A 13,408-nucleotide genomic window follows, 5' to 3' on the forward strand; every position below is an offset into this window, starting at 1 on the left:
GTATTGTTGAGAAAAGCAGAGGGCCTCTTCTTGGAGACATTATTAGTCATTTGATTTTAACATTGAGTTCTCCTAAGTCTTTTAGTGTTGCTACTTGGAAGTATTTACTCATTCAGAAGTTTGTTTTGATGAATCTTTCTTAAAAATGGTGACTCTCATATTCTCTCAGCGCTGTGTGTGGTCTTGCATCTTTTTGATGATCTTTTCATGTTTGCTTCTTGCAAAAATTTCTTGCAGAAATTTCCTTGAGTATCAAGTCTAAATTTCACATAAATCTGTAGGTAAAACTTTTCTCTCTCTCTCTCTTTTTTTTTTGGCCAGACCTGGGGTTTGAACTCAGGACCTGAGCACTGTCCTTGGCTTCTTTTTGCTCAAGTCTAGCATTTTACCACTTGAACCGCAGTGCCACTTCCAGCTTTTTCTGTTTATGTGGTGCTGAGGACTTGAACCCAGGGCTTCATGTATATGAGGCAAGCCCTCTACCACGAGGCCACATTCCCAGACCCTTTAGGTAAAACTTGTCTGAAACTTGTCATTTGAAAATCCCCTGGGCTTTTTGCCTCTGCAGGGAGCTTACACACTACATAAATATGAACTGAGTAGCTCCAAAACAATGTATAAAGTGTCTTCCAGGGGTTGGCCCTGTGCTATGTTGGAAAGAGCCAGGCTCTGCCCTCATTCCTCTCTAACCATTCACTCAAGGCAGTGAAGTACTCAGGCCTTGCTGTTGTCACTTCCTCCTCCAGCAACATGACGCCCTCTGTAAAGGTGGAAAAGATACATCCGAAGATGGATAGCACACTACTGAAATCTGCGGTGGGGCCAACCTGTCCTGCTACTGTGAGTTCCTCAGTCAAGCCTGGCCTTAACTGCCCCTCAATACCAAAGCCAAACTTGCCTTCACCTGGACAGATTCTGAATGGCAAAGGACTTCCTGCACCACCAACTCTGGAAAAGAAATCTGAAGACAATTCCAATAACAGGAAGTTTTTAAATAAAAGATTATCAGGTAACATCACAATCTTCTCTTCATAATGTTTCTATGTATATTAAATGGGTATTTGTGGGCCATAAATGAACTGTTGTCTTTATGCCTACTATGTAAAACTAGTGAACTTGTGCTTTAGGAGGTAGTTCCTTAAGCACTACGCTTGTCCTCTACTCTGTTTTATATTGTATGTGTATAGGATGAGGAGTAAGGAGATAGGTGTGTAATATTAAAAGAGCTTTCTAGCCCTGTGATTCCAAATGCAATAATATAGCGATGCTTACATAAACATTGTTTTTCCAGGCATCTGATAGCAATTGTGGTCCTCTAGTATTTTTTGCTCCATTGAAGTACTCACATAGCATCCATTTTGGAATTACTGTTAACAGGATTTCAATAATTTGCCTATCTTGATATTTTTCCTATCTTCTTAACTTACAAAATAAATGAAGGAGTGTGTGGCGAGCCATTGTAATGTTTCTATGCTCTTGACAGAAAGAGAGTTTGATCCTGACATCCACTGTGGGGTCATTGACCTTGACACCAAGAAGCCCTGCACCCGGTCTTTGACGTGCAAGGTAGGTGTCCTGCTGCATTCAGGCAGAGCTGAAGAGTGTGAGAAGCACCACAATGCTCAAAGCCTGTGTTTTGGATTGTTCTGAGTTGGAAAAATGAGGCAAAAACTTGGCTCTGATGATGAAAGCCTTAAGTAGAGAAGATGAAGTATGCTAGAAATTATACTGTTAGAGGAAATATTTTGTTTTTGTGTGTATCCTTGTATCCTGAAGAATAGTGTGCCTTCCTGATCACTTTGTCATTTTTCGTGTGGTTTTTGGTTTTTTGTTTTTGTTTTTTTTTTGCCAGTCCTGGGCTTGGACTCAGGGCCTGAGCACTGTCCCTGGCTTCTTTTTGCTCAAGGCTAGCACTCTGCCACTTGAGCCACAGTGCCACTTCTGGCCATTTTCTATATATGTGGTGCTGAGGAATCGAACCCAGGGCTTCATGTACATGAGGCAAGCACTCTTGCCACTAGGCCATATTCCCAGCCCCGACTTTGTCATTTTTCAAAGACTTAATCCTAGAGGTTGAATATAAGAAACCACTCTTTATTGTGGCTTCAATTGCACTGACTTAAAACAAGATAAGAAAATTCTTAAGATTTATGGTTGGGGTTTTTTGGCGTGCGTGCGTGTGTGTGTGTGTGTGTGCAGGTACAGTAGGGCTTAAACACTGCACCTGGCACTGGCTCTTTAGCTTTTGTACTCAATGTTGGCCACTTGAGCTATACCTCAACTTCCACCTCTTTGGTGGTTAATTGGAGATAAGAATGTCTGACAGATTTTCCTTATAGGGCTATCTTCCAAAGTCAATCCTCAGATCTCAGCCTCCTGATCCAAGCATGGTTGTGATGAGCCATTGGGGCCCAGATTGGGTTTGTTAATTCTTAAGCTTTTTAAAGGAGCACTCTTTTAAAAATCTGGGACTTTGAGATAGCTTTACTTTCTAGTTTTATAAATTTAGTTGAAATCAATTTATATATAATGTAAGAAAATGTAATGGTCTTCTTTACTCAGAAGTTTTTATTTCCTTTACAAGAACAACCTGTTAATATGAGAAGGTAATACATCCACTTTCACATAAGGGTTGTAGATGTGGGGCTGATCAGGGCATTTATGTAAGGAAATACACCTGCATTTCTCTGGAAATGTCCCTCCCTACCCTTCAGAAAGGTTGAAGAACTATGAAAACTATCACTCTGAAGTATGTACTTTTCAAACTTTGATTTGAAAGATGGAAAAAATTAGCTCTTCCATTTTTTTTAAATTGGTAGATTTTAAATTTTAGTTCCTTTAATTTAGATTTCTAATTTTAGTATACAGATTTTTGTCTTGCAATAGTGACTGTTTTTTGTTTTCCTTTATTTTTGTGTGGTACTAAAGCTTGAACTTGGCTTTGCACTTGATAAGGGCTAGATGCTCCTCCACCTGAGAGACACCTCCAAGTCCAGCTTTTTTTTTTTTTTTTTGAAGATAGAATCTCATTATGTTGTCAGGGATTGTTCTGAACACTTAAACTCAACTAATCCTTCCAAGTTCTGGGATTTTAGGCATTTATCACTACACCTAGAATATAATAAAAGAATGTCTTTAAATTTTAGACATTCTCCTCTTCTGTGGGAAGAGGATATGCCACATGTATGTGTTTTGATTTTTCATTCTGTCTTGAGTAGATGGACATGTACACTAAGTTTAGGCTTGAATCTCTGGGTGAAAAACTTACACCTCAGAGAAAATGGCTTCTGCCTTTTTTGGAATATTAGTAGAGTACTTACAGTGGTGTGTTCTTTTTATTTTGAAGATACCCATTAAAGCTCTATAAAATTCTGTCCGTTTCCAATACCCCTGTGGTGTGAGTCATTTTCTATGTCTACTTGCTCATTCTTTTACCCTCCATGTTGCCTGTGTGGCTCTCAGTAACCTAGATTGCCCAGAAATGTAATACTACCTGTGTTCAGTAAGGGACATTTTATTCATCCGAATGCTCTTTGGAAATTATCTGAGAGGCAGGTGGTGAAACAAGGTGTTTCTTTTAAAATTGTGTCATGGTTAAGTCATTGAATATGCGATGTAGCCTTTTAGTAGCTTCTAAATTTTTTTTATTTTAATTCTTTTGTCAGTTATGGGGCTTGAACTTGGGGCCTGGGTGCTAATCCTAAACTCTTTTTCTGAAGGGTAATTCTCTGCCACTTGAGCCATAGCACTATTATTTCCAGTGCTATGAGTAGTTTATTGGGACTTTCCAGTCTTCTCAGGCTGGCTTTGAACCATGATTCTTGGATCTCAGCCTCTTTAGTAGCTAGGATTATAGGCGTCAGCCCCCAGCTGTCTTAGTATTTTTAAGTGTATAGTACAATACTGTACAGTATAGTATAGTATTATTGACTGTAGGTCCTATGTTGTACAACAGATCTCTGGAACTTATTCGTCTTAGTTACCTTAATCTTTGGGACTGTTGATAAGTAGCTTCCTACTTTCCCCTGTCCTCTCAGCCACTAATAACAACCATTTTGGTTTTCTTTACATACCACATGTAAATGAAATGGTAGGGTTTTGTTATTGTTGTTGTTTGGGTTTTTTTGGGGGTGGGGGGTGGAGGTTGTTTTGGATTTTGGTTTGCCAGTCCTGGGCTTGAACTCAGGGCCTGGGTGCTATCCCTCAGCTTTTTTCTTAAGGCTTGCACTGTACCACTTGGGCCACAGCTCCACTTCTGGCTTTTTGATGCTTAATTGGGGACAAGAGTCTCATGAATTCCTGCTCAGGCTGGCTTCGAGCCATGATCAACAGATTTCAACCTCCTGAGTAGCTAGGATTTCAGGTGTGAGCCACCAGCACCTCACAAAATCATATATTTTTGTTTCTGTAAATGGCTTTTTTTTTTTTTAGTGCATTCTCAAGGGCAATCCATGTTGTTGCAAAAAGCAGGGTTTCCTTCTCTTTAAAGACTGCATAGTCCACAGCATGTGTTCACATTTCCTTTTATGTTACCTGAACTTTTAGCTTATTTCCATGTCTTAGCTACTGTAAGTAAGTGCTTAAACGTGGGACTCCTAGTATGTCTGAGAGCCCTGATTTCAGTTCTTTTGGGCAAACCCTAAGAAGTCCAAATGCTTCACTCGTTCCTCTTTTGTCTTGATTGGTAGGTGACCTAGATAGGGATCTGCATTCCCTGCTCCTGTCTTCCTTTTCAATAAGTGCCTATCATCTCTTCTTTTTCATTTTTAAAAATATATTAGTAGTAATGGGGTTTGCTAGGCTTGTGACCTGTCATTTGAGCCATACCCTCAGCCATTTTTACTTTAATTATTTTTCAAGTAGGGTCTCACCTTTTCTCCCTGAATCATGATCCTCCTATTTATGCTTTCTGCATAACTGAGATGGTAGATACATGCAATTGCACCCCGTTTTTTTGTGTGTGTGTTTTTTTGGCGGGGGGGGTAGTACTAGAGTTTGAACTCTGGGCCTCGAGGTTCTTAGGCAGGTATTCTTAGAGCTGAGCCCTATTGTCCTGTTTTCTGATGGTTACTATTAAGATGAGGCCTTTCTTCGTGCTCAGGTGCATGCCTGGGTACGTACCCATCTATGTTAGGCTTCCTATAGTAGCTAGGCTAACAGGTACATACCACTGTGTGCCCAGCTCTCCATGGTGAAGAGACTTTTCTGCCTAACTTGGCCTTGAACCATGTCCCTCCCAATCTCACCCTTAAAGATAAGTAGGATTGCTGGCATGATTCACCAGTGCCCAGCTAGCACATAGTTTTTTATTGGTTGAGAAAGGGATCTTACAAATTTCTTGCCTCAAAAGGTCTAGAGCCAGTGTTCCTCATATGCATCTCCCCAAGTAGCTGGAATTATAGGCATAAGTCACCACACCTGGCTTCTCCTCCTAGTCTAATAAGGGTACCACTGCTGTGCGTAGCACTAATCTTGTCATCACATTAATCTGTATAAAGATACAGATTACCCCTGACTGGTCATGACTTCACCTTAGCATTGGCAGGATATGTAGATCCTTGTGAGGCCTGTAGTTTCACAGAAATCCTTTACTTACTTCCACTGTCCCCACAGGTTTCTTTACTTCCCTTTGAGCTGTTATACAAGGGGAGATTTTTATTGTTAAATCTCCACATGTTTATACTATATTCCAATCAGTCTTACCCCTGTCTATCCTACCCCCCCCCCTAAAAATAGCATCCCCAACAGGATTCCTTGTTTCATTCCCGTAGTTGAAAATCTGTTTTCCACAGTGGTCATCCTCATCTCTTTCTTCCCCACCAGCCCAATCCCCTTAGTCCCTACCCACCTACAGTCTTTTTCCTATACCCCCCATGGATCATCAGGTGTTACTGGGTTTCACTGTGCTGAAGTCTTAAATACTTGAAATGTGTTACAAAGTTGTTCACCCTTTCATTCTCCCCTCTTCTACTTAGTAATAAGTCTCTCAGCTTGATTCATGTCCTGTGATTAACTGCAGTAATTATAGATGCATGTGTATATATATTTATATGTGTGTATAGATACATATATGTGTGATGTGCATGTGTGTATATATGTATATGTCCATGTCCACACACATATACGTGCATATGTCTTTTAGGTCTAGTTTTCACATGTAAGTGAAAACCTCTGCTGTTGTACTTTTTTGAGCTTGGCTTATCTCACTCAGTAGGATGTCCTCTAATTGTATCTATTTTCCTACAAAGGATAGGACTTTATTTTTCTTTGTGCCTATGAAATATTCCATAGTGTGTGTATGTGTTCGTATATGTATATTTACGAACATTTGTGTAGGTGTATGTTTATATAGATGTATAACACACCTTTATTCACTCATCTGTTGTTGGGCACTTCAGTTAATTCCATCATTTGATTATTGGGAACAGTGTTGCAATAGGCATGAATGTGCAGGTGTCTTTCAAAATATACTCTTAAGCTCTTTGACTAAGTGTGCTCAACACACCTTCCCTGCATGTCCCTAGATTGCTGCCAGATCTATTCTGTCCTCAACTTAGACTGTCATGTGTGTTTTTCCTCCTGGCAGGGGATTTGCAGCTGCTGCCTTCCATCGCTCATGTCCTCTTGTCTACTCTCACCTGATTGTTACCTCCTTACTTCCTCATCTGACAGATTGCCTGTCTGATGTTCCTTGTGCCTCCAAGTGGAAAGATTTCATGATTCTGTTGGCTTTTATCCATTCAGTTATTATACCAAATAACTTTATTACATGCATCTGTGAATATGAGACTCATTTTAGCTCTCAGGGGATGTAGAGCGTAAGATCAAGGCATGTTCTCTCTGTCCTTGTGGAGCTTACAGTGTAATACAGGAGATTGAAAAGCCATCTGATAGTGATTCAGATAAGTAAATCACCACTAATGATTTATAGGAACGAGAGAAAGGGCCCTCTGTTTTGACAGCCTACAGTCAAAGGTTTAGCCAGGGAGCTTTCCCAGCTACAGGAACAGTGGGCTGAAGTCATATTCTAATTTATCTGGGCAGTGTGAGGTAGGAGAGGTAGAAGAAATAATATACATGAAAACCCTGTGACAGGGTAGAGCCATCACCTTAAAGCCAGAAAGATGGCCAGAAGAATGAGTTAGGAGTAAGGAAAAGGGATGCAGTATACCCAAGGATCATGAAACAAGGCTCTCAGAAGCTAGACTACTCAGTCTTTTTCCTGTATACCATGGGCAACCCATTGAGTTCTAATTTAAGGAGGTGGGGCAGTGATCAGATTTCTATTGACAGTGTTTTTGTTGTTGTTGTTTTTCATTTTTGACAGTGTTCTTTAGAGCTCATTAGAAAACCTATTTGGCTGGACACTGGTGGCTCATGCCTGTAATCTTAAGGTATTCAAGAGGAGACCTAGAGGATCAAAGTTCAAAGAGATAATAATAGGAAAATCTGTGGGACTCCAGCTACAATTAACCAACAGAATGTTGGAGAGGAAGCATGGCTCAAGTGTTAACTATACTAGTCATAAGCAAGAAAGCTGAGCAAGACCATGAGGCCCTGAATTCAAGTCCTGGTACTGGCAGAGTACTAGGAGGAAGACAAGAATGGGAAGGAATCCTTCACTCTCTTCAAACAGAGTTGGGATGAAATTGTCTGCCTTCTTTCCAGACTTAACTATGCTAAGTACCAAGTACCATCCCATCTGTCTCTCCAGACAGATGTACTAATATATAACATAAGATATATGTACATTATATAATATATATATACACACACAATACCATCTGCAGTATTTTGTAACATCTAGGAGGAAATATATAGGTGAATTTATTTATGCTCATAGATAATGTGATGGAGGCTCTTGTTATAGACTCATCCTTTCTTGGGCATTAGGCTTTCTGCATCTTTACATAGTGAGATGCCAGGAGAAAGCAGAATAGGCAAGCTGATGACCTGCAAAATCATTTCACAGTAACGAGGTGACTGCTGTGTAAAGATTTGCCCAACTTTTCACCACTTCATACTTGCACATTCAGTTTTATGTTCTGCCAGGAGTAATGTTAGACTTCTTACAAGATGTGCTTGAACCACAGGTTTATATTTTCTACCTTTATAGTGCCAGATCTGCCATAATTTGTCCATATTTCTCCTCTGTGTGACCATTTCTCTTTCTAGAGTTGGATGTCATGTGTAGACCCTAAGGCAACTCCTTCAGTTTTCTTGATTTACAGAAGTGGCTCTTTTAGGGATCCCTCTGCTTTTCTCTTTCTTTGTTCACAGACTTATAGTCTTTACTTCTCTCAAGTCTTCCTGGCTTGTAGCCCTTTGTGTCTAAAATACATGAGCATTTGCTTTGGAATAGAGAAAGGCCTTTGTGTTTAATTTTTATGTTCTAGAAGTTAACTGAATGCTGTCCTTATTTTGTGTGTGTGGTGTGGTGGGGAGGGGGATGGTGTGCGCACTGATCCTAAGGCTTGAACATTAGGGCCTGAGCTTTTGAGTTTTTTTGCTAAAGGCTAACTCTCTACCACTTTAGCCATAGCTCCACTTCTGGGGTTTTGATGGTTATTTGGAGATAAGAGTCTCACAAACTATCCTGCCTGGACTGGCTCTGAACTGTAATCCTCAGATCTCAGCCTCCTGAGTAGATTGGAAGCATATAGCCATAAGTGCCTGACCCTAATATTTGTTTTATGGAATAATTGTTACTTTTACATTAACGTTCAGAATTTTAATGGTCAAAAGAAGAAAAGTTTTTTTAATGGAGTTGATAAGAGCCTGGATAAATTAATTGCTCTAGGGTACAAAATAGGAGTAATTGTTGGATATTTCTATTGCTTGCCATTCACAAAGCAGTTAGACACAGTTAATATCCTTCCTTCCTCTCTTCCTCCTTCCCTCACTCCCTCCTGGGGTTTGAACTCAGGGTCTCATGCTTGCCAAACAGGCACTCTGTGTTGAGCCATGCCCCACAAACATCATCTTTCTTGTACTGTTGGTGGAGTAGCATCCCCAGGTTCTTCAGTGAGAGTCTAGAATATATGCTTTTAGTCTAGCCGAGGAGAGAAGTAGTTCTTTTTAGGTTAACAAATGTTGATAGAGATTGGTTGTTTTTTTTTTTTTAATTATATGACAGATAAAAATTATTGAGATTCCTCTGACAAGTTTTTTTGTTTTGGTTTGTAGACACATTCCTTAACCCAGCGGAGGGCCGTTCAGGGTAGAAGAAAACGATTTGATGTGTTATTAGCCGAGCACAAAAACAAAACCAGGGAAAAGGAATCCATTCGCCATCTGGACTCCCAGCAACCATCACAGCCTCTCAGGGACCCGCATCCCGCCCCTCCTAAAACGTCGCTGGAGCCACACCAAAATTCTCATGGATTGATTCCTTCTGAATCAAAGCCTTTTGTAGCTAGTAAACCTAAACCTCACACCCCCAGTCTTCCAAGGTAAGCCACACCCTAGTTTTCCCTCCTTCAGCGATCAGATTTATAAATACTAAAATCTCCTGGACAGTCTGTTGTCAAGAAACATGCTCAAGTCATGGTCACTCAGGAGATTGTTTTAAATTGGGTTTTATTGTAAAAAACAAGTTGTCAAAATCATCAGGAAGTTCCAGCCAGGACTCTTCTTGGTTGTCAGTACAAGCAGTAGCATAAAGCCAGAATTAACTGTCTGATGCTTGTTCAACATCAGGTTTCTGTTAATTCTGCTAGTGCTAGGCAGGGCCAAAATTGGATACTTCTTATAGGTGACTGATAGAACATTTCATACGGCCTTGACAGCAGTTTCCCATTCATTTCTTATTTCCTGCAAATACAACAATGGGAATTATTGTTGGGAAAGGCTTTTTAGCCTGAGTTTTTATAGCATTCATTTATCAACATGCTTTTCATTCATTCATTTGGGATAAATGAGCATAGATTAGGCATTTTAGCTACATAGCAATCCATGGTTTCAGAGTATATTAATGAGAATTTGTCATACGTGTGCCTCAGAGACAATGATGGGAGAATGGGGGGGGCGGTGAGTTGTTTACATGCGTAACCAAGTTGAAGTGAAGGGCTTTGGATCTATGGGGGAAGGGAGACAAAAGATACAGAGAATAAGGACCTTCAGGGTTGGCTGTTCAACTCCTGGCTAATAGGGCTACTGCTGAGGAGTGTGTGGCCGTTGGGTCTTGTTGCATACTGTTTCACCCTCATGTGTCTGATCCTTGAGTGGCTCCCTAAAGGTTGAAGTACCTTCCCCCTCATGATAATCCAAGTGTGTGCTTGAGCCTATACCAACATGAAGCTGTGGGTTCTAATGAGCTGGAGAAACAGATGGCAGAATATTAATAAGTCTCTGAGATTCTTGGCATCTTCTCATTGAAGTGTTTCCATCTATGAAAAGTTAAGCTTCCTTCCACCAGAGTGATAGGAAGCTAGAGACAACACTGCCCTTGTATAACAGGTTCTTCATTACCCACATAGGGTGGTGGTGACCTCCCCCCCCCCCCCATTCTTTGATCATCTCCTGTGCCTCCTAGGCTATCTAGAGCCATCACTCTTTGGTTATTTCACTTATTGTCTCAGTAACTCAAGTCCAGTTGAAATTTGCAGAGGAACCAAGGACATACTTTTGTTAAATTCCACGTTTTCCTTCTCTTATGAACAGTAAAAGGGGAACATGAGTTGCCCAAGTGGCTGTGGAAGGGAGAACTAGTTATACAGGTTACCCTTGGTTGTATTGGCAGATAGCTTACCTCACTGTGGAGTTGTTTTGCTCCCCAGCCATCTGTACCAGCACATTGCCCTGAATCTGGTGGTGAAACCCAGGCCCCCCACCAGGTAGCTTTGGATACACTGTTGTATCTGAGTTTAGGTGGCTTATTCCCAGGTGTGTGATCTGATCCATACTGCACTTTCTACTCACCAAGGCCTCCAGGCTGCTCAGCTCAGCAAGGTGGGAGTGCCCCCATTGACCCTCCTCCAGGCCATGAATCTCCACACCCTCCCCTGCCTGCCACTGAGCCAGCTTCTCGGTTATCCAGTGAGGAGGGCGAAGGCGATGACAAAGAAGAGTCTATTGAAAAACTGGACTGTCATTATTCAGGTCATCATCCTCAGCCAGCATCTGTAAGTTCCACATCCATTCTTCTGTTGGCCTTCCCCACACAGCATGTACAGGGCATTGCAGGGGGGACTAGCCAGGGACCTTGGCATGCCCGTACATGGGGGATGCGGTCAAGGTATGAGAGCAGCCCAGAAAAGGGACCCCAGAGGTAGTATGCGAGCTACCTGTGGAAGTTACATACTCTTCCACAAAAGCAGGATCAGGCATTGTCACACTCATACTTCACATCCTCTGGTATCTAGAGTTAGCTCTGTCTTTCCTGGTTATCTAATTTCTTTACACAGAATGAGACCTCTCCATATGTTGGAGTTGGAGGTGGCAAGCATGTATGTTGTGTTCTGTCTTTCAGTTTTGCACATTTGGGAGCCGGCAGATTGGAAGAGGCTATTACGTGTTTGACTCCAGGTGGAACCGGCTTCGCTGTGCTCTCAACCTCATGGTAGAGAAGCATCTGAATGCACAGCTATGGAAGTGAGTACCTGTGGGTGAGGGTAGAGCTTCCCTTCCTCAGTCTGTGGACTACTCTCTTCTTGGTGCCCTCCAAAACTGAGTTTAGGAAAGTGGCCATATCCAAATGAATATGTGGCCTCTGACTAGTCCTGATAAGAAAGTCATCCATTCATTTAGCAACCACATCTCGTTCTGTGTTCTGGGACTCATACTACAAGGGTGCTCACATATACAGAGCTCAGAGTCTAGTTAGGAGCCAGGGAAGATGAACACCGTCAAAAGCTTGCCAACAGAGAGATACTAGAGATAATAACACTGAGCTTGCTGTATGCCAGGAATTTACTGTACGGATTTATTTAATTCTCACAATTTTGTCATATGACTTTGATTGTCCCCACTTAGTAACTAAAACTAAAACACACGGTTAGTGGCAAGGACAGGATTTCTTCCTGGAGTAGTCTGTTTCCAAATAGAGCTAAGATATGAAAATATGAGTTCAGGGGACTCAGGTAAATCTTCTCTAGGTTGTGACCCTGGACCTGATATGAATAGGGCAGAAATAGAAACTCCTGGGACATTAAGAGTAGCGAAGTCCAAACAGAAGGAACGAGACATGTGAAGAACTTGAGTCTGAAGTGGACATGTATTATGTGAGAAACAGAAGAAAATGAGTGTAGTACAAGATGAAGGCTGAGAGAGAGGTAAGGACTAGGTAACACTGGAAGTGCCTCAGAGAGACTCAGAAGATTGAAGATTTAGAGACTAGTTATGTGTTGTGATTCATACCTTGTTTTTGAAGCATTGGGATGAAACTCAAGGCTTTGCAAATGAATGTTGGGTAAGCATTCTTTCACTGAGCTATACAGCTTGTGTGGCCTTACAGGTGTATGAAAGTATTATTAAATATAAGAAAGGGTCTATGGCCCAAAAGTTGAAGTCAACCTTAAGTAAGCTTCTTCTCATTTCTGCAGGACTTCTCAGAGTGTGTAACAGGCACTCTGTTTTCTAACAGCCAAGAGTAGGAGGTGTTGGCTATAATGGGGAAGGTCTTCAAGCGCCATTGACCTGGGAACATTTTTTTAAAGGAGCATTTTCTCATGATCCGGTGTTTGAATCATTCCCAGGTTATTCCAAATCTGCCCTGCAGCCATAACTGACTTCTGCCCTATTCATATGAACTATGTTAATAAAACGTCTTATTTTCTCCACTGTTTGGTTTCCTAGTAAAGTCGGGAAAAGCATTTCTGCCTTTGAAAGTCACATTACCAGATCATTGATATAATCTGCTTTTGTTCACCAAAGAAACACATACTAGCAGTGTTGCTTTGCCTTTCTATTTCCCATTTCTTCCTGGTTCTTTCTGCATAGAAGGCTCTCCTATGTGAAGAACCATTGCCCCTGCCCAGAAAGGAAAAAAAAAAAGCAGTGGGTTTATTTGGAATCCTGGGGATCTCTCCACATCACAGCACCCCCCAAGATTACCTGAAGTTGAACTTATTTCTTTAGACAGCTTGCTGGGTCTTGGGGAGCTCCATGGATCATACCAAACCATGGGTTTGGGAGGGCCCTCTGAATGTGCTTTCCCATTGGACAGGTTTTCCTCCTTGTGCCATCACCATTTTCAAAAGCAGGATTGTGATAGGGTTTTTAATTTGTTTTTTTGTCATCTACTGTCAGTGTCTGTTCAAGGAACTGCCTTTACTTATCATATGCTCTAAGGAGGAAGAAGTTCTTCAGTTAACATAATGTCTTATAAAAGTTAGTACAGCTGAGCAGTGAGCAAGCTCCCAGGCTGTGAGGTGAGAGTTCAACCCATGGTGCTGCAGACATGCTCCAT

General features: G+C 41.3%; 1 protein-coding gene across 6 annotated transcripts in view; it reads left to right on the forward strand.

Annotated features, from left to right (window-relative positions):
• Atxn7 (ataxin 7) overlaps nucleotides 1–13,408 on the forward strand; it is a 131,783-nt gene that overhangs the window by 108,251 nt on the left and 10,124 nt on the right. For all 6 annotated transcript variants that reach the window (XM_048356075.1, XM_048356080.1, XM_048356077.1 and 3 more), the window contains 5 exons: nucleotides 747–1,009; nucleotides 1,484–1,566; nucleotides 9,187–9,452; nucleotides 10,925–11,123; nucleotides 11,471–11,592. In XM_048356075.1, the coding sequence (XP_048212032.1) occupies nucleotides 747–1,009; nucleotides 1,484–1,566; nucleotides 9,187–9,452; nucleotides 10,925–11,123; nucleotides 11,471–11,592 (933 nt within the window). The remainder of the gene's footprint in view (nucleotides 1–746; nucleotides 1,010–1,483; nucleotides 1,567–9,186; nucleotides 9,453–10,924; nucleotides 11,124–11,470; nucleotides 11,593–13,408) is intronic.

Source organism: Perognathus longimembris, chromosome 10 (genome assembly GCF_023159225.1).
Source record: "Perognathus longimembris pacificus isolate PPM17 chromosome 10, ASM2315922v1, whole genome shotgun sequence".
Classification (NCBI taxonomy): Eukaryota; Metazoa; Chordata; class Mammalia; order Rodentia; family Heteromyidae; genus Perognathus; species Perognathus longimembris.